At 39.6% G+C, this 26,214-nt stretch overlaps 1 protein-coding gene across 4 annotated transcripts in view; it reads right to left on the reverse strand.

Moving 5' to 3' along the window:
• RCAN2 (regulator of calcineurin 2) overlaps positions 1-26,214 on the reverse strand; it is a 273,184-nt gene that overhangs the window by 22,761 nt on the left and 224,209 nt on the right. For all 4 annotated transcript variants that reach the window (XM_008958687.5, XM_034962208.3, XM_055113663.2 and 1 more), the window contains 2 exons: positions 5,215-5,388; positions 3,241-3,412 (listed from right to left, as the gene is read on the reverse strand). In XM_008958687.5, coding sequence (XP_008956935.1) covers positions 3,241-3,412; positions 5,215-5,388 — 346 coding nt within the window. The remainder of the gene's footprint in view (positions 1-3,240; positions 3,413-5,214; positions 5,389-26,214) is intronic.

A 26,214-nucleotide genomic window follows, 5' to 3' on the forward strand; every position in this document is an offset into this window, starting at 1 on the left:
TGTTAGAAATAATTCTTGAGGCCTAGCGCGGTGGCTCACGTCTGGAATCCCAGCACTTTGGGAGACTGAGGCGGGTGGATCACGAGGTCAGGAGTTTGAGACCAGCCTGGTCAACATGGTGAAACCCCGTCTGTACTAAAAAATATAAAAATTAGCCAGGTGTGGTAGCATGCGCCTGTAGTCCCAGCTGCTCAGGAAGCTGAGGCAGGAGAATTGCTTGAACCCGGGAGGAGGAGGTTGCAGTCAGCCGATATTGTGCCACTGCACTCCAGCCTGGGTGACAGGGTAAGATTCTGTCTCAAAAAAAAAAAAAAAAAAAAAAAACAAGAAATAATTCTTGATTCAGGGTTAAAAACAAATAAATGTTTGCCAGAGTTGGAGCAGAGCAGGCCTGAAGTCAGCCAAGCCAACCAGTATCCTTAATAGAAGACCAGCTGGTGGAGTGTGAAGTTTACTCTCTGGAGTCAGAAGCGCCAGGGTTTGAAATCTGACGATGTCACCAACCAGCTGTGACACCTTGGGAAAGTTCATGCTTCTTTCTACAGCCTCGTTTCCAAATCCATAAAATGGAGATAATAATAGGTCCTATCTCTGTGTTTATCACAAAGCAGGGCCCTTCAAAAATGGTAGATGGTACATTTATTGTGATAAAAGAAGGTGGGTGCTATAGATTAGCTGTAACATTAAGGTAAAAGGCGTGTATTTTTAACATTATTGATAAGTTATTTACCACTCCGAGCTCCCCATCCCCCATCGCCAACTGCTTTTTTTTTTCTCTGCCTCTTTAAGACCATTTCCTTCCTCCCTCTTTCTTTCCTTCCTCTTCTGTGTCAGGCTCTGTGAGCGTCCCTTCCGGGGCCTAATTTCCATCCCATCTGTGCCTTCTGCCTCCATCAGTCCCAAGTCACATTTGTCCCTGTCTGTGCCTTCCAGAGCCTGGACTCAGCTGGGTCAGCCAGTAAGGGTGTCTGGAACTTGCCCCTAGCTTTTTCTGCATCAATCTTTGTGAATGCTGACAACAACTAATGTTCTTTCACATTCTTGATAAAAATGATTTGAATTTTACTGGATGATCAGCTCCACATGAGTGAGCTGGAGTCCAGCTGGGGTGTGATGGTTAGAAAGTCTGACATAGCCTGAGCCTCCTTTCTAAATAGTGAAGTAGGAAGAGCACAGCATTGGAAGCTCTGGCACTTTCATTGTCAAATCAGCTCCCTGCTTCGCTCTGGGCCTTAGTTTCCTTTTCTGTAAAATCCAGGTCAGACTCCTAGGTCCTCTAGCCAAGACCTTAGTGATTCTATAAAGAGCTCTGTTTGCTGACATTCAAAACACCTCTACAAAGTGTTCAAGTGTGTCCTTGTCAATATCTGTGCATAGGAGTCAAACTGGCAGCTTCAAGGACCTTGGCTGAAATTGGTCCATTTGGATATGTGTGCTTGTTTCTGCAATGTCCTGAATGACTGTGGGAAAGGGCTTCACAAGGCTTCATGTGAGTAGACTCAATTTACTTTATACACTGTGCAGTGTTTAAGCATATCACACATGTGGCTCTCTGAAGGGGGAGTGTCTAAGATCAGGATCCTGGATGTGAACCAGACGTTTAATGAAATCATATTTCACTAACATCTCTCTTATTATTATATTGCTTCTTTCATCAGCACATGTTAGTTAGACATACCTACTGCTTCTTGAAGGTAAAACTTATGGCCATTTTAAAGGGCCTGAGAAGCTGAGTGATGTGATGGTGATTACAAAGAAACCTCCAGTGAGCTTGCTCTTGAAAGTTCTATAATTTAACTTTCAGGCCACACATGCAATAGCTGGCAATCTTCTTGCAAGAAGTGCTTATTAATCAGATCAGCATCATCTTAATCTAGGTACCTGGTAAGATGACCAGCTTTTCTTGGTTTGCCTGGGAATTTTCTGATTTTAGCAGTGAAGGTCCTGTGGCCAAGGGACTCCTTAGTCCTGGAGAAACCAGGACAGTTGGTCACCATAATTCCTAGGGTTCTCAGGTTTTGGCGTATACAAGGATCAACAGATGTGATTATTAAAACTGCAGATTTCGGGGGTGGGCGACTCTGGGCCAAATGTTTTCCTGCTACATTAAGAAATGCTGGTAAGAACTTATAAGTTGACTATTCTTGGTACTTGGCATTTAGCTACCAGTGGTTCTTGAACTTATCTGCATATTAGAATCAGTGGGGGAGCTTTTAAAATGTACTGATACCTGAACTTTACCCACATCAAATTAGAATCTCTTGGGGTGGGGTCAGGCATTCAGATTCTATTTTTAAAGCTCCTTCCTATCCCAAGATAACCAGCAGTAGACAGAGCAGACATAATGGCCATTAGTTACCACTCAATTCACAGTGCTAAAAATCTCAGCTGCCACCTGGTTTCAGCCCCTTCAATTTCTATTATTTCCTCTCCTAATATAACACAGAAAAAAATACTTTGGGGTGCAAGGTGTCATCATCTGCTGAAATTGAGGGCAGTATCACTTCTAACTACAAAGCCTAAAGAAACTTTTGGACAAGTGCATAGAGATGTACAAGAATGTTAACTGTTACTTTGATTGTAATAGCAAAAAACCTGGAAATAATCTAAATGTCCATCAACAGGAGAGTGGCTAAATAAAGTGTGGTGGTAGATTCATATTTTAGAATGCTATACTGCATGAGAATGGGTGAATCAGAGCTACATATGCCAACATCAGAACAAAGTGACTAAGAATTTTTTAAAGTTAGAGGCTGCTGTGACTGACTTCTTAGGAACTTGGAGGTTCACTTTGGCAGGCAGGTTTTCTTGTAACAGGGGGTTCCTGAGTGTGTACTAGCACTGTGACAGCAATAAAACTGGGTTGCACAGCATAGATGCCTCCTTTCAGCTGGTAGGGTTCATTTTGTCTGTTCTGAGGAAACAGTTTCCTCCTGGGATAGATTTAAATCCCACAAGAATTAGGTAGTGCTGTTGGATCTTAAAATATCTGCATTGCAATCCAGAAGCCTCACGGACTTGACACCATTTTAGTACAGGTTCCTGAGTTGCTTTTTGAACAGGTGCAAAGTCTGATGCTGCATTCTCATCCATCATTCCCTCTCATTGTCCACACAGAGGAATAAATCTATTACAAATGCAGATGTTACTGTGAACCCAGGATCTCAAGGTTGTTAATCTCATTTGGCTTTTCTAGGTTGCTGACAAATGTTTATTTTTAAAATGGACCGCAAAGCTTACCTGGTCCTAGTTTGGCCACAGCATAGAGGAGGTCATAGTTGAGGACTGGCGTGGCATCGTTGATGGGCTGCCAGCCAACAGGTGGGGAGGAAGGGGGCGAGATGAGAAACTGTTTGGCAGGCTGGGGTGGAGCCAAGTGCAGTTTGTCTCCATCTGTCTCTGGAGTCTGAACCTTTCAAATAGAGTAGAGATGAAGAAACTTATTCATCATGGCTTCAGATGTGTCATGTTGGCACATTAAAATGTGGGTTTAGTTTCAGCCTGCGACAAATGAACCGATGAACCCGACCGTAATAATAATTACCAATTACCACATACCATGTGCTCAATTGCCTTATTTAATCCTGAAAATAGTGGATCTCAACCTTTACTGTACATCAGAATCACCTGCAGTCCTTACTAAAACACAGATTGCTGAGCCCTATCCCCTACATTTCTGATTCAGGAGGCCTGGGATGGGGCCTGAGGGTTTGTATTTCTAATAGATCCCCAGGCTATGGTGATGCTGCCAGTCCACTGTCCCACCACGCACCTGCCAAATGTTTCCTTCTCTCCTTCTCTCTTTTCCTCCTTCCTTCCTTCCTTGGTGAAATTCACATAACATAAAATTAACCACTTGAAAGTGAACAGTTCAGTGGCAGTTAGTACATTCCTAACCTGCAACAACCACTTCTATCCAGATCCAAGCTCTTTTCATCACCTTAAAGGAACTCCTCTGCCTATTGCTACCAGTACTACCATTACCAGTTACTACCATTCCTGTCTCCCACTGGTCACTGGCAACCACCATGCTGTTTTCTGTCTCTATAGATTTACCTGTTCTTGATATGTCCTATAAGTAGAATCACAGAATATGTGACGTTTTGTGTCTGGCTTCTTTCCCTTAGTATAATGTTTTCAAGGTTCATCTACATTGTAGCATTTATCAGTATTTTAGTCCTTTTTATGGATGAATAATATTCCATCATATGGACATACTATAATTTGCTAATCCATTCATCCATTGATGGACATTTGAATGGTTTCCACCTTTTGTCTATTGTGAATAGTGCTGTTGTGAACGTGTGTGTACATATATTTGTTTGAGTACCTGTTTTAAATACCTAGGAGTCTAATTGCTGGGCCAGATGGTAATTCAATGCTTAACTTTTTAAGGAACTGAGTGAGATTTTAAAGACGAGGAAACTGAGGTTTGTCCACATCACACACATTAGAATAGCAATGATGGAATTTGAACATGGATGCAGGGCCAATGTCTGTGTTCTTTTCACTGTGCCATCTCTGTAGAATCTGAAGGTGGAAACCATACTTACAGATCACTTAAGAGATGGATCAAGGTATCTAGTGATGAGGTGAGGGCACTAATGGAACATGATGGATATTGATTTCTATTGCTGTGAACTTCATAAGCATTGCCAAGAATTACTCATTTCGTTTTGGAAGAGCTAGAATTGATTTTTGGATGAAACAAATTAATTTCCATATATTTGTAACCTTTTCTCATAAATATGAATCATTGAAAAGTTATACATTCCACTAAAGCTGTCATATAATTTAAGTTTTAATTATAACCCTGATAGGAAGGTTAGGAATAGCTGTGATTACGTCATTCTTATTGTAACTACTAGCGGGCATTTATTGTGTATTTGCCAAATATTAGGCACTTAAACACACAATAATTCATGCAATCCTCATAACAGTATGGGGTGTAGATCTTGATCATCCACACTTTACAGATGAGAATAAGGAGCCCCAGTGAGGTTATGTAACTTGCTCTGGTAGGCAGCTCTCAGAGCCTGTTTTCTAAGCCACTAAGCTGTTTCTGTCTGGAAATCATGATGTGGGTCTATTTCTCAGTGAATTAATTTATAGACTACCAGCCAATCTGAAAATAGAAAGGGCTTCATTTACATTTTAAAATGGTAAAAAATAATGTAGGGCAAAAAGAATAACTTTGGTAAACAATTACCTTACCTGTGCAAAGTAGAGCTTTAATTTTTTCCCTCTGAATTGGGTTTCATGAAGCTCTATCCTAGCTCGGGCTGCAGATTTAGGATTGCTGAAGTTTATACGGACACGTCTGAAACTCTTAAATAGCTGGAACGTCACACAGTCATCATAAGTCCGAAACAGTCCCTCAAATTTTTCCTGATAAAAACAAACACAGAGGAAAATCCATTGGCCATGGGTCTCGTATGATGTCATATCTGATAAAAACAAACAACTAAATAAATAGGTTGTTAATAACATACGGTTTAAATAGAACACCAGTAATGTATTTTTTTCATCTGTAGATCTGTTGCCAGGTGCAAAACATGCCTGAATGATTTATAATCTTGGTCCAAGGTTCTCTAGAGGACCAGTGACTAGCATTCAAAGTATATGAAACAAATGGGAAATTACACAAAATGTTGAGTATTTCTGTAGAGGAGAGGGATCATAATGATCATTAGATTCTCAGAGAAGATCTCCAAAATACTGGAGCTACTGAGTAAAGCATATGGTAAATATTGTGATTACCAATCTTGGGGGCACTTTTCTTTTTCTTTCTTTCTTTTTTTTTTTTTGAGACAGAGTCTTGCTCTGTTGCCCATGCTGGAGTGCAGTGGCATGATCTTGGCTCACTGCAACCTCCACCTCCTGGATTCAAGTGATTCTCCTGCCTCAGCCTCCTGAGTAGCTGGGATTACAGGCATGTGCCACCACACCCAGCTAATTTTTGTATTTTTTAGTAGAGATGGGGTTTCACCATGCTAGCCAGGCTGGTCTCTAACTCCGGACCTCAAGTGATCCACCTGTCTCAGCCTCCCAAAGTGCTGAGATTACAGGCATGAGCCACCATGCCAGGCCTAGGGAGGGGTGGGCACTTTTCTTGCCTAAAAATATGGGATCCACTCCACCCAGTTTCCTAGTCAGGCAGTACCATTTGATTAGTCCTGGTCAATGAAATACGTGTAGAGTGCAGAAGAAAGCCCTCGAGTAATTTTTCAGTTTATTTCTCTGCAGAGGCCGTGTGTTTCAAAAGCTACAGCTGTCAGAAAAAGGATTCTCTTCACTCTGGGTCCCTGAGTGGCTGTATGAAGCAGAAATAGTTTTCTCCCGAATCCAACCCCATTCTATAGCCAACTCTGCCTTAGCAAGGAAAAAAAATCTCTATTGCATTAAATCACTGAGATTTGAGAATTATTTTATTCCTACAGCATAACCAAGCTATCACAATACAAAGCAGTAATTAAAAACTTTAGACTCAATACACAATTTCAATTCAACTGAGTAAGTATCTATTAAATGCTTACTTTGTATGAGGCATGGTCTTTCTCAAGACTTTAAGAGGATACAGAATTGAGTATCACATTGTTCTGACCCTCAACCATCTAACAATCTAACATGTGAAGCAGATACACACAAGTAAGAGGACACCCAGAACACTGCAGAAAGGCATAACAGAAAACTAGAGAATTAAAAAAGAAAAAAATATATAGGCATTATGTTAATACCATCTGTCTGATCTGTCTGGTTCCTCTTAGCCATAAAAATATCCTTATTATAAGAAAACTAGTATATGTTATAAGCTAGTGTGTTCTTAATAGAGAAACTGCCACTAAGGAAATTATATATATAACCAACCTGATTCTTTTATTTCAACAGTAAAAGGTAATTTCTCATAACAGTGAGTACAAGTAAGGATGGAGATGCATGAAATATTAATACCGCAAGATTCATAGAATTTTAACTAGGAATGGACTTAAGAGATGATGAACTCAACCTTTTCCTCCTCACCTCCATCATTTTACGAGTCAGAACCCTGAGATCTGAAAAGATAAGGACTTACCCATGGGCACATGGACAGTCAGTAGCAGAGCCAGGACCAGGCCAAAGTCCTTGCGACCCTGACTAGAGAGATACTGTCGACTCGATAAAGAATTATACTGTCAGGTTGATAGGAGGAGATGCTTATTTTAATAAGACCATTTATATTTAATTAGATCACATCTAAGAGAATCAACATAGTGAGGTGGGGTTGTAAAAACACTGACTTCTGAGGCTCCACAGGAAGAGTAACTCAAATGTCAGGGAAGGTCTTCCTGCCTCTTGGGCATCCAGATCAACTTGTATCAGACCTTCAAGCCCATGTTGGTGATGATTCCATACCCTGCTGCCCATTTCTGAGAATCCCCAGGCTGCAGTTCCCCCTCCTATCTTTGACTCCTTTGTCTGCCCACACTCTTCTCTTTTATACCAGTCCAAGGACCCCAAAGAATACAATAAAAGCTTTTGCTTTTTTTTTATGACATTTGTGGAGATTTGAGGGGTTCTTTCTCGCATTTTCAGTTTTTTCTTATACTCCTTTTCCCATCACGAACAAAACAAGAATTTTTCCTTGTCTTATGCAGAGCAGGCTTTTTGTCTCCCTTCATCTCTTAAGCCTTGGGATCAGCCAACTCCCAGACTCAGGGCTTCAGCTACCACTCCAAGTAGTCTCATTACGGAATTCTGTCCCAACAATACTGTGTTTTCCTGAGCAGGAATACTGATAACTAAAATGCATTCTGTTTCCTCACAATGAGAGTACTCTGAACTGGTCAAGTCACAGCTGGTAGTTTGATTAGTTTGGGAAGTTTTCAGGAATAGGAGAATTAAGAGATTAAAAACTCTTGTTTCTATATAGAGTATAGTATTTTTTTAAGGACAGAATCCTTGGGTCTTCTTTGTGGCTGGTATGTTTTTCCATTTCCAGGGTGGGAGTTTCACCTTCTCATCACCTCTCCAATGCCTAAGCTTGGGCCATTAAGGCTAGCTTTTGAAAGCGAGGTGCTTTTTCCTTTGAGTCTAATTCCTTCCTTTTCATTTCATATTTCATTTTTATGCTTCACCTCTCAGTTTATCAGAGCGGTTTGGCCTCAAGAGACTGCATGAGGAGCAAAGAATCAAGGACTCCAGGTTTTAGGCTTAGAGGGTGCTGACAATGTGCTACCTCCTTGATGAGGCATTGGCAGACATCGAGAACATCTTGTTCCCACTGATCCTCAATAGAAGGCTCCAGGCACCAACTCCCACCAAGTTAGAATTGGCCGTTGACGTGAAACTCTGATATTCCTTGTTTTGGGCTTAGGCTGAAAAACAAAAGGAGCTCTTGCACCAAACCTGGGGTGTAGCCCAGAGCTCAGGGACCAGGTTTTTCACTGGATTATATGGGGCTTAAAGTCCACAATGATGATAATAATAAACAGCTAACATTTACTCAGCATGTCCTCTCTTTTCAGGCCTTTTGGGACCTTTATTTGTAGGGGTGACAGTTGTCCAAGAATAGGGACTTGCTAGCCTTCTCTATTTTTGTTTCCATTGGTGACATTACACACATATCATTTGCTGAGGCAACAAGATACCAGACCAAATTAGTTAGAGGCAGATCCAGCACAATAAAGCCACCAGATGTACACTGAGGCAAAACAGTGTCACCAAAAGCACTAGCTGTAGGAATTCTCCACCTGCCATTACAGAAAATCTTCTGTGGTCTTGATGTGCAGGTTCTCACCAGGGACACAATAATATTTTGTTGTCCTCTGGCTCCCATTTTTCTCCAGTTGTGTTGCCCAACAAATCCAATAAATTATTAATTTCTCCTCGATCGTTAGTTCTCTTTGTAGCATCCTGTTTGAATAAAGTTCCACAGCAGCGATCTCAAGCTCTTTGGTTTCAGGACCTCTTTACACTCTTAACAATTATTGAGGATCCTAAAGAATTTTTGTAAATGTGGGTTTTATTTAACAATGTTTATTGAACTAGAAATTACAACTGAGAAACTTGAAAATATTTATATATAAATCTATTTAAAAGTAATAATAATAAGCCCTTTGTTTGTTAACATAAACTTTTTAATGAAAAATAACTGTTTTCCAAAAGAAGAAAAAGTTTAATGAGAAGATTGACATTGTTTTACATTTTTGCAAACCTATTTAATTTCCACATTAATAGAAGACACCTGGATCTCATATCTGCTTCTGCATTCAATCTGTTGCACCAAGTTGTTTTGACTGAAGGGTATGAAGAAAAACTGGCCTCATCCAAATATGCGGTTGGAAAAGGGTGGAGTATTTTAACAGCCCTTCAAATAATTGTGAGTATTCTTCATTGATATCTCATCAAACTCAATAAGTAGTAGTTTCTTAAAGTGTACTGCATAATCACATAATTTTATATGATTTTATTAAGATCCATTTATCTATTTTTCACTTTGAATAAATTTTAACCCATGCAATGATTTCATAATAGTGTACATTAATCATTTAGACAATATTGGTTCCCTGAGTTATATAACTTTTCCAACTTGACCAATTTCAATACAGTGTTAAAAATCACATTCATTAATACTATAGTTTGGTGCAAAAGTAATTGTGATTTTTGCCATTACTTTTAATCTATCTACCATCTATCTTATTCAAAAGCTGTGGAATTCACATTGGTGGATACAAGTTTTCCAAAATTTTAATTTTTGCTTGAAAGCTCATTCTTTATTATTGGGCAACACACACTTTCAGTTATTTTTCTTATAGTAGCAGATTCATTTCATTCATTTTTGAGAAATTGTCTGCCAAATACCAAAGTGTCCATAACTATACTTTGCCTGTCAGTTGTTTCTTCAAGTAAAAATGGTGTTCCATGAGAAAAGTACCAAGGGCAGCTTAGGACAGCTTAGAATGTTTCCTCCAGTCAAACATTGTATTTCTGGATGTCACAGAAGTGCTTCTCATGTGTACTTTCCATTTTTTTACTCAGAATATTACAAAGGTGTGTGCTTAAGGTTAAAGGGTTAAAAAAATGAATAAAACTTACTGCCTTATCAAGGACATTTCTAAGTAAAATTGGCATTTTCTTTTTCTGCTTTTTTTCTTTTTTCTTTTTTTAACTGTGAGTGTGTGGCTGTGATGATGAATAGAAATACAGTCATGCACTGCATAATGAAGTTTTGGTCAACAATGGACTGCATATCTGACTGTGGTCCCACAAGATTATAATACCATATTTTTACCATACCTTTTCTATGATTAGATATATTGAGATATACAAATACTTATGTGTAAAAATTGCCTACCGAATTCAGTATAGTAATATGCTGTACAGGTTTGTAGCCTAGGAACAATAGGCTGTACCATAGAGCTTGGATGTGTAGTAGGCTTTACCATCTAGATTTGTGTAAATACACTCTATCATGTTCACACAACGAAATCACCTAAGGACACATTTCTCAGAACATCTTCCTGAGGTTAAGCGACACATGACTGTACTGCTAGCACAATTTGGTGGCACTGCACTGATTCATGCTAAAGTACCAGCAGTTTTAACTACCATTGCTTTTGCACCATGGGTATAAATGTCAACACAATTTAAAAGGTAAATGATACCTTTGTATTACTAAGAAAATAGTTTTGACAACATAGGAACTGGTTTTGGGATCCCTCATGAGTCTATAAACCACACACTGAACACTGCTGTACAACAGGATCTCAGAAGTAAGGATCCAGTTGGCTTGAGGAAAGACAGGAGGTCTAGTGAGACCCTTAAGTGTACAACATAATGGTCAGAAAAGAGCTGCCCTTCAAGGAAGTGTGATAATACTAGTATTGAATGCTGCAGGAAAGTCGAATAGGGTGAAGATGGAGATGACACCACTGGATTTGACAAATGGGCTGATGCTGATGACCTTACTGAGAGAGCTATTTGAACAGATGTGTAATAGATTAATTACAGATGGAGGAGTGAAGGGCAGAGAAAAAGCTGGAAAAAGAGTTTGGCAATGAAAACCAGGGAGCTGGGCTAACTATGTGGGAAGTCACGGTCACAAGCAGATTTTTGGTAGTGTGGGGAAACATTTATTGGCTGAAGAAATGAAACTAACAAAGAGGGAGAGAGAAGAAATAGTAAGGATATGTTGAAGTCTGAACCCCAGGACCTCAGAACATGACCTTGTTTGGAAATAGGGTCATCAAAGATGTAATTAATTAAAAAGATGTCATACTGAAGTGGTATGGGACCCTAATCTAAGTTGACTAGTGTCCTTATAAGAAAGCCATGTGAAGACAGAGAAACATAGGGAGAGTGTCCTGTGAAGACAGTGGAGTGAAGTGGCACCTCTGCAAGCCAAGGAATGCTAAATATTGCTAGCAAACCACCAGAAGCTAGGAAGAAGCAAAAAAAGATTCTCCTATGGGATCCAGAGGTATCACAGCACTGCTGACACCTTGGCTTTGGACTTTAGCCTTCAGAATTGTATGGTAATAAATTTTTATTGTTTTAAGCCACTCAGTTTGTGGCACTTGGTTACAACAGCCCCAGGAAACAAATATAGGCAGCATTGCAGACCTACAGAACCAGATGACTCTGGGAAGAATACAGAGCACCTAATATAATTACACCATTTCCCCCCAGGAGAGGAGGAAGTGGATATTTGGGTCATTCCAAGGTGATGAGTACAAGACAGGTGTGTGTGTGTGTATGTGTGTGTGTGTTGAGGGATAGGAGAAGAAAGATGAAGGAATAACTTGAAAGGCTTGGCAAGTAGGCAATGAGATGCCCGACTATGAGAGGTTGTGAGGAAAGAAGAGAAACCGGGAGTATCACATTCAACTGAAAGAATGGGAAGATGTGAGACTTCAAGGTTCTGGATGAGTTAGAAAAATAAGTTTTGTAGGAATGACATAGTGGGAAAAGTAAAAGACAAAAAAATTGTAAACCCAAAAGATAATTTTGTAAGTTTAAGGTTTCAGAAGGTTTTCAGTGTCAGATGCCCTTAGGGTCAACATGAGGCACATGAATGGAATTGTGATGGATGACAGGGTGAGGATGATGGGAATAGAGGCTAAAGAATAGCGAGGTGAGAGGATTGCACGGTGACCACCGACTCAGGAGGACAACAGGAAACAGAGTTGAGGGACAACCATGAGCCAGATAAGCTGCGTGAGAAACAGGAGGAGTGACCTGGAGAGCCGCAGGGTATGGCAGCACAGACAGGAAGAAAAGAGTTCAACTGGAGGGCAGGGGCTTCACAGAGATCATCTATAAAAAGGGATGGAACAACAGTCTAGAAGCATAGGAGGAAGCCAGAGAATTCTAAGCCTAATATTCTGGGCTTGAGAGGTAGGGAACTGGAGAATAATCTGCCTAGCAATGTGTAATTGCGAGGGAATAAGCATTGCTCAGAGCAATTAAAGACTTGGTAAGGAGAGGATATGGAGTGATTATTGTAGAGCACAAATGGTACTCTGAGAAAATCAATGGACTCTAGAGAAGAAAGTGGGAGAGGTTAGAATAGGGGTTGGAGGCTGGGCACGGTAGCTCACGCCTGTTAATCCCAGCACTTTGGGAGGCCGAGGCAGGAGGATCGCCTGGGGTCAGGAGTTCAAGACCAGACTAGCTGACATGGTGAAACCCTGTCTCTACTAAAAATATAAAAATTAGCTGGGCGTGGTGGCACATGCCTGCAATCCCTACTACTTGGGAGGCTCAGGCAGGAGAATCACTTGAACTCAGGAGGTAGAGGTTGCAGTGAGCCAAGACTGCGCCACTGCACTCCAGCCTGGGTGACAGAGCGAGATTCTGTCTCAAAAAAGAAAAATAAATAAAATAAAATAAAATAAAATATGTTCCAGGTAGAATGTCTGAAGATGTGCGTGTGCTGCTTACCAAATAACAAACACAGATCCAGGCCGAACTCAGGCCATATTTGAAATAAAATGATTATATAGTGTCAAATATGAACATTTGTGGATGTTAAGGCTTCTACTTCTACCTTTAGATGTATTTGCTTTTCTTAAGTAGTCTGAGATGTACGGACACAGGTATTTATTGCTGTCTTAGAGAGGCTTACTGTGGTTTTCCTTAAATCTTATTCACCTCTACTATAATTATTTGTTTCTTATTTGTGCCCCAGATTTTTAAAAAGACTCAAACATGGCTTATAAAGATATATTATGGCAAAATAAAATAAAGTAAAATGGAAAACGAGAAGAGAAAAAGGGGGAAACAAGTGTAGAAACATACATTGAAGCCAAGAAGGAGGTCTGTTCCAAAAACTGAAAAGCTTCTCATAGATCCTTGAATATCGCAATGAGTGGGCCAACATTTTGCCTGTAATCTTTCTTAACATTAACAGGATAGAGTAACCCTCATCAGTTATACAGTTCACAGGGTCTATGGAATAAAGATGGGCCTGATCTAAAAACCAGGCAGAAGGATCTGTCCAGCATCCTCATTAAAAAGATATTGTTATGCGGAGAGCACTGTCTTCAGTAATTACAGAACATGAAACAAGCAGCGATTGGTCTGTTAGAGTTTCCAATCAGAATGTAAGCAAGTATTATTATTTTTTTCAATCAATAGCTTTCAGCAGTGACCTCAGTACTCAGGGAGTGCTCAATGTGTTCTATTTGGTCAATATAAAACCCCAAAGTATTTTATAAAATATTAGGATATTAAAATATTACCCTCAATTTAACTCTAAATCAGACAGGTGGCAGACAAACCATAACTTCTAAAATATTATCTCACTGAATCCTCCATAAGTCCTTTGAGCAAGAATTGGAATTTTTGTTGTCCTTGAGAAACCCAGTGTATTAGTCCATTCTCACACTGCTATAAAGAAATACCTGAGACTGGGTAATTTATAAAGAAAAGAAGTTTAATTGACTCACAGTTCCACATGGCTGGGGAGGTTGCAGAAAACTTAACAATCGTGGTGGAAGGGGAAGCAGGCACGTCTTACATGGCAGCAGGAGAGGGAAAGAGAGTGAAGGGGGAAGAGCCCCTTATGAAACCATCAGATCTCGTGAGAACTCACTCACTATCATGAGAACAGCATGGGGAAAACTGTCCCCATGATCCAATCACTTCCCTCACTAGACGGGTGGGGATTATAGGTCCCTCCCTCGACATGTAGGGATTACAATTCTAGATGAGATTTGGGTGGGGACGAGGAGCCAAACCATATCACCTAGAAAGCAACTGAAAGCCAGAGAAGCTAATCACATACACTAAGTCACACAACTAGCCAGTTAGCAAAACCAAAACTAGTGAGTTCAAGTTATTTATACTGCATAAATATCACTGATACATGCAGAGGAGTGAGAAGTCTCCAAACAGGAATAAGAAAACCAGCTTTCCTTGTCAATCCAAAAGAACAGCTTGACCTTGAAGAAACAGCTACTAGGGAAGTCCACTGGTGCTTTTATCTGCTTTCCAAATGATGCTATACGCTTTATATATTTTTCAATTTTCACAATTATGATCCCTTTGGGCATAAATTGCTTTAATAAGAAATTTGGCATCTCTCAAAATCACAAGGCTCTCATCTTTCAGATAATACCTACTAGAAACTGCCAAAGAGTAAAACCACTCCTTTAGGTTTATCACTTCTCAATGGATACTATTGACAAGCCATGGGCAAATCCCATGTTGAAGAACCACTCTGGATGTGATGGGCGTCTCAGGAGGACCTCCTGGACAGGATGCAGACTCCTTATGTGACGGGCATAACTGGCGTGCATGTGAGAGTTCCCACAGCTGGACTTTAACCTATCAGGATTTCTTAGGCCAGCCAAACTTGTATGAAATTATGCTTTGTTCCATTTGTGGTCCTGATGCTACCTAAATAAAAATCATTGTGAAAAGAGGAACTGCAATCTTTCTTCACTAACAAGAGAAGCAGACAGACATTGTGTCATATAACTGCTTCAAGAAAAGACAGCTTGCTGGTAAAGGTATAGAAGCCTTTATCCTTTCTCCCTGGAGTTCTTGTGAGAGGCAAAGATCTAATACTCAGCCTCAAACTCTAGAAGAAGCCACTTTGTTCTAAAACCTCATGGACTCATCACACACCTCTCTCAGTGGAGCAAGTTCCATGATCCATGTTCCAGTCTATTATTTCTTTCCCAGTAGCGGTCCTAAAGTTCACTGTGGCTGAATAACATTGCTATTCAAAAGTATATTTTTAGTTTTCTTTAGTTAAGGAAATTTCCATTTCTCTGATTCTTCTTAGTCATCATCTAAACACTTAGAACTTGAAAAAACTCCAAGCCAACAAACAAACAAACGAAATAACCCAAATACCTCCAATACAAATAAAAACGTGTATGAGGACTATTAACTGGAATAACCTTTGAATGAGGGAGGCAGAGCGGGGGTGAATCCAAGTATTATGTAACCTGAAGATTTCACACCTTGGGGAGCCTTCTTTAAGCAAAATAATAGAAAACTAAGCACAGATATAAAAAATTAGCCTGGCACAGTGGTGCGCACCTGTGGACTCAGCCACTCTGGAGGCTGAGGTGGGAGGATCACTTGAACCTGGGAGGTGGAGGTTGCAGTGAGCCAAGATCATGCCACTGTACTCCAGCCTGGGTGACCGAGTGAGACCCTGTCTCAAAACAAAAACAAAAACAAAACACAAAAAAAGCAACTAAGCATAAACATTGGAGGTTTGTTTTTTAAGAATGAGAACAAAAATAAGAAATAACTTTTGCAAATTTTGCAAAAATATATAACCACATGAACACAATGCTAGGGCTCTATTAAGTCTTGGTAAAGACCAATGCAAATGAGGGGCCCTAAAGCTTCATTTAACCCCTGGGAAATATGCCCAAGAGAGTGTGAAGTATGTACTGTGCAGTCACAAAATAATCTGGAGTCCAGGTTTTCAGAACAGCTAAAACAAGTACAGTGTTTCTATCACTGTACTGTACAGAAAAAAAACCAAAACATTGGTTTTTCTATACTCTCACATTACTTCATTTCTGGTCATTAACACATGGAGTTTTTCTCACAGCAAGCAATTCTCCAGTTCTCTGTAGACACCCACTGGATGTCTTACGCTTTAACTCAATTCTGACTCTATCTGCCTGAAGATAGTGCCAGATCCCAAAGGTTAAGGGCTCAGTACTCCAAGACTGCCCCACTTTGGACACCAATTGCATGTCCAGGCTTTGCTTCTGACCCACTAGTTATAAATTGGAAGTTCCCACAACCCCCTCCTCAGGTTCGATCATTTGCTATAATGGCTTACAGAACTTAGGGAAGCACTTTACTTATGCTCATCCTTTTATTATAAAGAATACAACTCAGTAACAGTCAGATGGAAGAGATGCATAGAGCAAGGTATGCGAGAAGGGGCACTGGGCTTCCATGCTCCTCTCTGGACTAGACCACGCTCTCAGTACCTCTACATGTTCAGCAACCTGGAAACTCCCTGAATGCTGTCCTTTGGGTTTTTATGAAGGCGTCCTTACACAGGCAGAATTGATCACATCATTGCCAATTGGTGATCAACTCTAACTTCAGCATCTCTCCCCTTCCCAGAGGTCAGACAGTAGGCTGAAAAGCTGAAAGTTCTAACCCCATCCTGAGGCCACTCAGGGCCCCTAGTGTTCTCATTAGCATACAAAAAGACACTTATCACTGAGGAGATTTTCCAGGGGTTCTTGGAACTGTGTACCAGGAAACAGGGAGGAAGACAAAAAATATATTTCTTATTATATTCAAAATATTATACTCTTAGCTGATGAGGGTCAATTCCCTAAAAGGTTTAAACACCAGAACGAGCCAAGAGACTTGAATCCGCAAAGTTTAAGTCAACACACCCTATTATAGATGGCTGAGTACATCCTTTCCTTGCCTAAATCCACTTTGTACGTACCCAAGGTGGAGACTGAGGAAGAGGAGCAAGTGAGGGGATTGCTTGGAACCTGTCCTGGAAGCTGTCCAATAAGTAGGGGCAGGTGAATGGACCAAGAGAGGAACCGAAAGGCAGCATAGTTTGCATGCCTAGGGCTCTTGTTGTTCTGACTCCATGCAGTGACTGTCCATCCTTTGGGTGAGTGGGACCTTCTCATTACGTGAACCCAGGGCTTGTTCTGGTGGGGCACTCACCAGAGGCTATGGAGCCCGGCTATGTCAAGCAAGGTACCATTTGTGGATGGCTGCAAGTCTCTTGCCTGCACCAGGACACTTCTAAGTCTCCCAATGGGTCTATGAAAATGTAAGAGGTAGCAGAAAGGAGCTCTCCCACATGTCCCCAGGATGGGGAGGAGGGTGGACCAGGCATACTAAAGACCTTTGAGTAAGTAGTTATGAATACAGATCTCTGTTACATGCCAGAAAATTGGGCTTCTGTGCATGGTAATAAATACTTTTTATGCAAAGGAAGGATCTGACAGTCCTTTTACAGCTGCCACATTTCAGTTTACAACATCAATGGCTGCCTTGGCTCAGGGCATTTCCTAAAAGCTGACAGCTTCAACCTTCTCTGGCCCATCAATTCCTCTTCTCTGATCATTAATCTGTACAAACGTCTGTGGCTGTCATCAGCCCTGATTAGATATAGGCTCTAATTGTGCATGTGTAATTGATGAAATGCATAGCCTGTCTTACAGCTTATCCAGTCTCACAAGAGGACAGGAATTTTACTTTAAATTTGTTTAAATATTCATTTATCTATAAGATACAGGTAAGAAGAGGCAGTATAAAGTTATGTTACTAGCAAACTCTAGAGCTAGACTACCTAGTTTAAATGCTGGTCCCAGCTGTGCAACCTTGAACAATGTACTTACCCATTGATGCCTCAGTTTCCTTATCTATAAAATAGAAATAATGACAGTATCTACCTCATAGGGGTATCCTGGCTGTTAAGTAAATTAGTATATTTATATCACTTTAAAAGGTGCTGAGCACAGTAAGTGTGTGTGAGCTATTATTAATCCCAGATTGGAAGATAAACATTTTGTTTATATGCCTGTATTTGGCTTATTAGCTGTACATCCAAATCTCCCTATATCCAGAACCAAGTATATTATATCTATGTCTACATCTATCTATATATTTATATCTATACTCGTACCTGTATATAATCTTCAAAGATTGTAAAGACCAATTATAGGAATGTCAGCAAAATGTCTTCTATGAAATCAACTCTAATTAAACTAACTTGATTTTATTGATGTTATTATCTACTGAAAATGTAGAGCCCAAATTAGCCACAAAATTTCTTTTTTGTCTGTAAAGGTTTAATCATGTCCTTTACAAAACAACATGATAAATTAAATAATTCTAAGGAGGAAATCAACTGGGTAATTGCCTTCAATCCTTCCCTTTGGGGATCCTGCACCATTAGCTGGAGCTCAGAGAGACAGTGGGCAAAGGATAAAGATGCCAGTGACTATTGAAAACATCAGAAGCTCACACACCGAGTAGGTAAGCCCCTCCTATCTGGTTCCTTTCTCCTCTTCTCCCAACACACCTCTACTGTCCTTTAGACAAACCCATTTCCAGACCTCCACGCCCCATATTCAATTGTTTTGCTGAGATTTCCAATAGGTGTTTTTGATGTAATGGCCCTGAAGCCATTTTTTTTTTTTTTTAAGCTGGGGCCTCTAAATCTGCCACTCATCCTATCACAACAAATGGCCCCCTCTACCCAGTTGCTTAAGCAGGCAACCTAAATGTTATCCTGATCTCTTCTTTCTCCCTCACTTCCACATCCCACTACTCAACAAGCCCTATGTTCTCTGGACCTTTCAGTACATCTCCCATCAGCCCCCTGTTCACCCTGCCATCAATTTTGTGGCTTACCCTATGACTGCACTTGGTCTCCCTGGTCTCTGTCTGGCCACCCAAAAATCAACCTTGGAAGCCTGCTGCTAGAGAGGTCTTTCTAAAAGAGAAAATTCTGGGCTGGATGCAGTAGCTCATGCTTGTAATCCTAGCACTTTGGGAGGCCAAGGTGGGAGGATTGCTTGAGTTCAGGAGTTTGAGACCAGCCTTGGCAATATAGAGAGCCTCTGTCTTAAATAAATAAATAAATAAATAAATAAATAAATAAATAAATAAAGCAAAAGAGAAAATTCTGATTATACCATTCCTCTATAAAATTCTTTAGTGGCTCCCCACAGCTTTTAGAATAAGGCTCTGCTTGGCATTAAAGGCCCTTCACAAAATGGCTATCACCCACCCCACTAATCTCATACCTCTCCTTTGCTTTTGTTGCCTATATTCCAGCCAAACTTCTCTTTACAGGTTCCCAAAGGCAGGTTATTCTGTGCCTGCAAGCCTTCTCATTTGCCCTTTCTTCCGCCAGTAACAGCCTTTTCCTCCAGATAACTTTCTAATTGTCTCTCAAGTCCTAGCTCATATCTCAAATCCAAGAAATCTGTCCTGAATCCCGTTAAGGTTTAGACATCCTTCTGCTGTGCTCCCATAACAGTGTTGTTAGTGAGGGCAAATGTGCCATCATTAACTGGATTACAAGAACTTCAAGGGCAGTAATGGTGTCATTTTTGTGTTTTGCTCACATATTCATTATTGAGTGCCAACTGTGTGACATGCAGATGCCTACACTTTGGAAAGGGCTCACTTGGTGATGAAATGAACCAGACAACATTGAGAGAACAGTCCTCCCTCCCACACACTACCGTTTGATGAATTTGTTCTTTTCTTCAAAGCTATCCTTCAACCAAAGCAACAAATGCACACTAAACATATGTATTAAGATCCTCCATAATGTAATGAAACAGGGATGCCAAAATAAAAATTATACAAATTTCTTCTTGGAAGTCTTTCTTGACTACTCCCCTACCAAATACCCTTCTTCTATTGAGCTTTAATCTCCAATTCCTCTTACTATTTAAAATATTATGAATATATTTCAGAATAATGTGTCATCAGAGAGTGTGTGTGTGTGTGTGTGTGTGTATGTGTGTGTGTGTGTGTGTGTGTGTGTGTGTGTGTGTGTTAGTATAGGGGCGTGGTCAAGGAAGAAATGGCCTGTAAGAGATGGATAGAATTTGTATGTGTGGAAACAAGTGGCAATGGAAGACTTCAGAATTCTCCAGGCAGGAGAGCAGCATTATCAAAGGATTTAAATATTTACATTAATATGATGTTGTTTCTAAAAAAAAAAAGGTATTTCAAGGGATTAAGAAGAGGATAAAAATAATAGTTGGCCCTAAGCCATATTTTGCTGGGAATGGCCTTGTTTGTTGCACAATAACATCTGTTATTAAATACCCACAGAATCACAGGAAACATAAACCAAATGAGATTTGAGATTTTGGTATTAGTCAGCACTCACACATTTTTTACAACATTTATTTAATAGCAAGATGCTTCACTGAATACATTCCATTTGAATTCTAAATGATGGGTCATGAGCCTGCTGATGCAGATAGGCAAACTGCTCACCAGCTTGGAGCCTCTTTAAAAAATTACCCCTTTGCAGAATGCTACCCGGTGTTGTAGCTGAAAGAAGTAGAAAATGTACTTCTAAAAACAAGCAGTGTTCTACCTTCTCAACATTGAGGTGAAGGCTCTGTTTTAAAATCGAGCTGTCAATAATTGATGAGGACATTTTTAGTAAGTTTAATGTTAAATTAAAGGGCTAAATCCTAAATATGTTCCATATCATGTCCTTGTGAAGACAGGCGATTTAAAATTTAATCCATTCATTTTGCCATTTGGCAAGTGATCAAAGTAAGCTTTTCAAAAGCAGCAGGGTATCCTTTAACTTATTTTTCCCATGAAATTAAAATGACATTTGCATTCTTTTAAGATGCAGATATAAGGAACTTCTTATGATTCAATCATTAAATTTAGAAAGTGTGCAGCTTGTTATACTCCTAATCTCTTTTCCTCCTCTCCATCTCACCTTTTCTATTTGTTTTCCTCTGTTCTTTATGTAATGACATAGAAAAGAACGTATATTAATGATGAAACCTTACATAAAATTAAATCTCTCATGTTCAAATTCCTTAAGATTTGAAACAAAAATGATTGTTTCAACCCATCACAGATTCAGGACACAAGAGACCTGAAGGAAAGCATTTCCAAATTGAAACATGACAGTCTACATCTATCATGGCTGAAGTGGATTTACTAGAAACAAAACCGACTCTTCGGCTATGGCTAACACTGCCCAAAATTTGGGAATGCAATTTTGCACAGTGGTTACATTTTCATATGGGAATTTATTAGATATGACTTAGGTTAAAATGCTTTCTATATGCCAAGTCCACACTAGGCCCCGCACATATGCTAATTTATCTCATTCTCACAATACACTTATGAGGCAGATGAAGAAACGACTTAAAAGAGATTAAACGATCTGCCTAAGGTGGTCAGCTCATCAGTGACAGAATGCAGATTTCATCCCAGAGGACTATCTATGGCAGAGGGAAGCTGGGTCGATATGGCTTCACCCCTTTCAGTGCATCTCACCCAGTGGGATGGACACGTCTTTTGTCTTCATCTAGTTTTTCTCATGCATATCTCATAGACCAGCAGCAGTATGAAGAATTCTTGTGCAATCCTGGAGAAATGATTGGAAATGAAAGAGGAGCTGGTTCTGTCAAAAGGAAGAGAGCTTCACATAAGCAGCTCAGATTAGAAGCACCTGAAAATTGGATCGTATTGATGAAACTTGGTTTCCTCCGTGTGTGTGGGTATGGGTGTGTGTATATGTGTGTGTGTGTTACAAACAAAACTTCAGGATAGTTGAATATAGGCATCGTTCAGTGCCAAAACCATTGTCAGCTAAGCAAGAAAATTTGACTGAGAATTCCCTTTTCTCCATGTGGTAGAAATGAAAGTTTAGGGAGAGCTAGGGAAGCTGGGTAAAGCCAGTAATTTATAGATAGTGTCCACTATAATTAGGATGACTACACAATGCGTTGTCCAAGCTAGGAGGGGGGTGCTATTAATTATGCTGTGACTTCAGGACTGTCTTGGGCACACTGGTTATGTAGTCACCAATTGGTTGGTCCTCTGAGTTAGTAATTCTGAAACCATGGTCCTCAGCTCACTGGAGAGACGTGACAGTCCTCTTGATGAGTGGAACCTGTCAAAATATGCAGGCCTTCTCTGCAGTTCTCAGCAGCAAATTATGCTCATTCCATAAATGTGCTTTCTACCAAAGGCTGCTTATTTGTGATCTAATAAAAGTTATGGAATAAATTTTTATTCCATAAAATTTCATAAACGAGTTTACAAAATGATTCTAGTTATTCAGCTTAAAAATATGGCTATTGCTGCACAACTCTTGGTACTCCTGTAGCACATGAGCATATGGAGAGTTGGAATTCTTGCAGCTAGTAGAAATAATAATCATCACTAACACCAGTTCTTCCTAAATGCAGACACTGTTCTAAGTGCTTTACATCCTTATAGTCCAACTTACGGATAACAGATCAGCGGTGGCAGCATCTCCTGGAAGCTTCCTAAATATGCATTATCTCAGGTCACAAGTCTCTAGACCTACTAATTTAGAATCTTTATCTCAGCAAGACCCCCCAGATAATCAGTAGCCCATTGAAGTTTAAGAGGTACCAGTTTAGAAGACATGGGTTGGACCATTTAAGACCTAAGCACTTCCTGACTCTGAATAAACTGATATTTACAATTGTGCTACTGAGAATTACCAGTACTGTTCTTGGGTGTTAATAGTTTTCAGCTCTTTGCATTAATTAATGCATTAATGCTTGTTGACTGGTTTGTTCTTACCATCACGACATTGTTTTTCCTTTGATTATTATCGTGTTATCTGCACGTTCTTTATTTTGACTGAGTTTTCTCCCCACTACAAAGAGGGAACACATTGGGTAGGTGGGACACTGTTGGAAGTTCTCATGAACAAGTGAAGAAGAGAATGTGCAGAGACATTCAAATGGTACAAGCTTTGACCTGAGCTGATTGGTAATGTGACCCCCAATCTGCCTAGGAGTATCCCCGGAAGAATTTATTTCTGCTGTTTTGTGTTGCCTAATCCTGGTACATTTAAGATGAAGCAGTACATCCATGAGAATGACACCATCCTCAGGCTTTGCGTCATGGATATAAGCAGCAGATTCCCTGATCTCACTCAATTGTAACTACTTTTCCCACAGGGTCCCAGTGATCAATCTTTGTCTCCAGCATCATTTTACCCTCTATTCTTGGAAGGGACACTGGAGGCGACTGATTCCAACCCCTCGACTTGAAAGTTGAAAGATGCAAAGCACAGAGCAGGGGATGACATGCTCAAGGCCCCATCACCAGTCGGAGGCAGACCTGCATAGAACTTGGGACATAAATGTAGGCACACACAAAACCCAGAGACATTCCACCAACATTTAAAATCAAGAATCCTCCCTGATATATTTTGACCTTGTAAATGATGCAAAGGGTTTGAACAATTCAAAACAAACAAACAAACAAAAAAACGGGTCTAGGATAAGTTTTTTCAAAATCATCAAATATAAATTTCAACCCAATTTTTTAATTTCATAAAACCAAGGTTAAAAGAGGTTGAGTGATTAGTTAAAAGTTATGGGCAAGTGATGGTAACGTCGAGCCTCTAATTCATATATTTGCCAAGCTCTAGCTTTGAATGATATTGTAACTTGAAAGGAATAATGTTGTTCTTTTTAGAAAATAACATGGTCATGGTAGACCACTTGGAAAAATATACATAAACATAAGGACAAAGTGACCCATACATTAAAGATAATCACTGTTAATATTTTTATTAAATGAAAAGCATTACATGTAACTTTACCTAAGTTTATCAGAAAAAAAGAATTAAAGAGAGTGGGTATGGTGGTTCACGCCTATAATCCCAGCACTCTGGGAGGCCAAGGTGAGAAGATCACATGAGCCCAGGAGTTTGAGACCAGCCTAAGCAACATAGGAAGACCCCATCTCTACAAAACAAACAAACGAAAACGAGGTGGGCATAGTGCATGCACTGGTGGTCCCAACTACTTGGGAGCCTGAGGTGGGAGGATCATTTGAGCCTGGGAAGTTGAGGCTGCAATGAACCATGATCATGCCAGCCTGGGGAACAGAGTGAGACCTTGTGTAAAATAAAATAAAATAAGAAATATAAGAAATATGAGAAATTGCTGACTTTCAGAAAAAGATTTCTTTAAAACAAGAAATATTCATTTCCTGAAGGAGTCTTCTATACTTTAAATACAAATCTCAAGAAAAATAAATTTATGTTTCTAGATGTAAAATCTGTCATCTGTCTTAAGAAAATCAGAAGATGTTATAATACTGACATCTAAATAAAATTTTAAGACTTCTATTTTCTAATTTAAAAACAACCTGAGCCTACTTAAGAATAAAATCATGGAAAAAGGCAAATTTATAAAATATTATATAAAAGTAACAAAAGCAGTGGTAGAAAAAAAAATAGCCACATAGAGAAGTAACTGTAATGGTCATATATGCAATAAACAAAAAATAAATTTACAAGAACAGTTAGTGACTCTCTTAATTCCAACTCTAAGTTTCTTGACCTGTGGGAGTTTGGATTTGCTGTTTCAGAAAACACCATTTTATTCACTTCATTAACGGCACAAATTTTTACTCGCTTCATTAAACAATCATGTCTGTCTCATTTTTTTCCTCCTAAAATTCCTAAATGCATTTCTACTGGTGTTGAAGAGAGCAGACATAAGCCATTATCTCATTGGTAACTCCACAAAATTGAACTTCCAGGTTCCTAATTCTATCATTTGTGTTATTATAGCAAATGTGTTCTTTAATAAAGTCACTCATCATAGAACCCTCTGAGTTGGTGTCTCACTTTCAATGGATCGGGTTTTTCACCTGCTGTATAATGGTCATAACTGGATTTCTCTTCATCTAAATCTGGGGTTATTTCAGCTGTTTCATGTATCTCATATCTTCCTCTTTCTTGGAGTAACATTTTACGTTGTGTGAGAAAACATCTTTGAGTAGGCCCTCTCCTCCCACGATAGTGACAGGTGATAAACATTTCAAGTCATTGACTGGCCAAATACGTGTGTATCACACTAGACTGATAGTTTGACTTAGAACGTAATCCAGGTTAAGAATCACTTCAATTTTCCCCAGAATATGACTCCATTGTTTTTTAGCCAACTGTGTTATAGAAGACAAGTGAGATCCTGGCCTTGTTTTGTCTTTGGAAGCTTTACAGAATTTCGCTAATTTTGGAGTTCAGAACTTTTAGTAAAATGTGACTAGATGTGTGATTTTTTTCCCCATTATTTCTGGAAGGCAGGGGTCAGCAAACTAAGCCCAGTCTGGCCTGATGCTTCTTTATGTTTAATAAGGTTTTGTAGGAAAACAGTCACGTATTGTTTTTGTTACATATTGAAGCTTTTGTGCTGCAATACAGTCAAGAAATATTACCTGCAAAACTTAAACTACTTACTATCTGGTTCTTCACAGAAAAAAATTTGCTGACTATTCCTATAGGGCATTCAGTGGGCTCTTATTGTGTCTTTGTTCATAGTTTCTTCACACTCATATTTAGATAATTTCTTCCTCTCCATTGCTTCTACTACCTTCCTTCAGCATTCCTAGTTGGATATAGAATTTCTTGCATCTATTATCTGTTTTTCTTTTCTTCCATATTTTCCATCTCTCTGTCTTTTGACTCTGTATTCTCAGAATTCCTTTCACATTATTTTTCAGATCATTAACTTATTCTTCAGTTAGGTCCATTCAACTCTTCTGCTAAATTTTCCAATAAATTTTGCCAGCACAGGGACGCTTATTTTGTTATATCTCTTTTTTTCACAGCAGCTGTGTTCTTGTGTTACAGCTGTCATAGCCTGTTAAATCTTTCTGCGAATATTAAATAGATCTCTTTTTTAAAAAAGATCTTGTCTACTTTCTGCATAGCTCTGAATACTCTAGGTCACCTGTGCTCTTGGTTTATCTCACTAGCTATGTATCTTGCTGTTGGTTCTTCTCAAGTGCGTGGAGATCCTTGGTCATGCATTCACAACATTAGAATGAAGCTGGTAAGTAAAGACAGCTGGAGGAGTGCCAGCTGCAGCTGTGCAGATACAGGCCTTTCTTGGATGGTAGGCTGAGCCCTGTGAGTGGAGGTTTTGTGTACAGGAGCTTCATTTAGGAGTGCTGTCAGGATCAACACCTGTGGAGACCTGAGAGACCCAGGATTGG

This window comes from Pan paniscus, chromosome 5 (genome assembly GCF_029289425.2).
Source record: "Pan paniscus chromosome 5, NHGRI_mPanPan1-v2.0_pri, whole genome shotgun sequence".
In the NCBI taxonomy this organism is placed as follows: domain Eukaryota; kingdom Metazoa; phylum Chordata; class Mammalia; order Primates; family Hominidae; genus Pan; species Pan paniscus.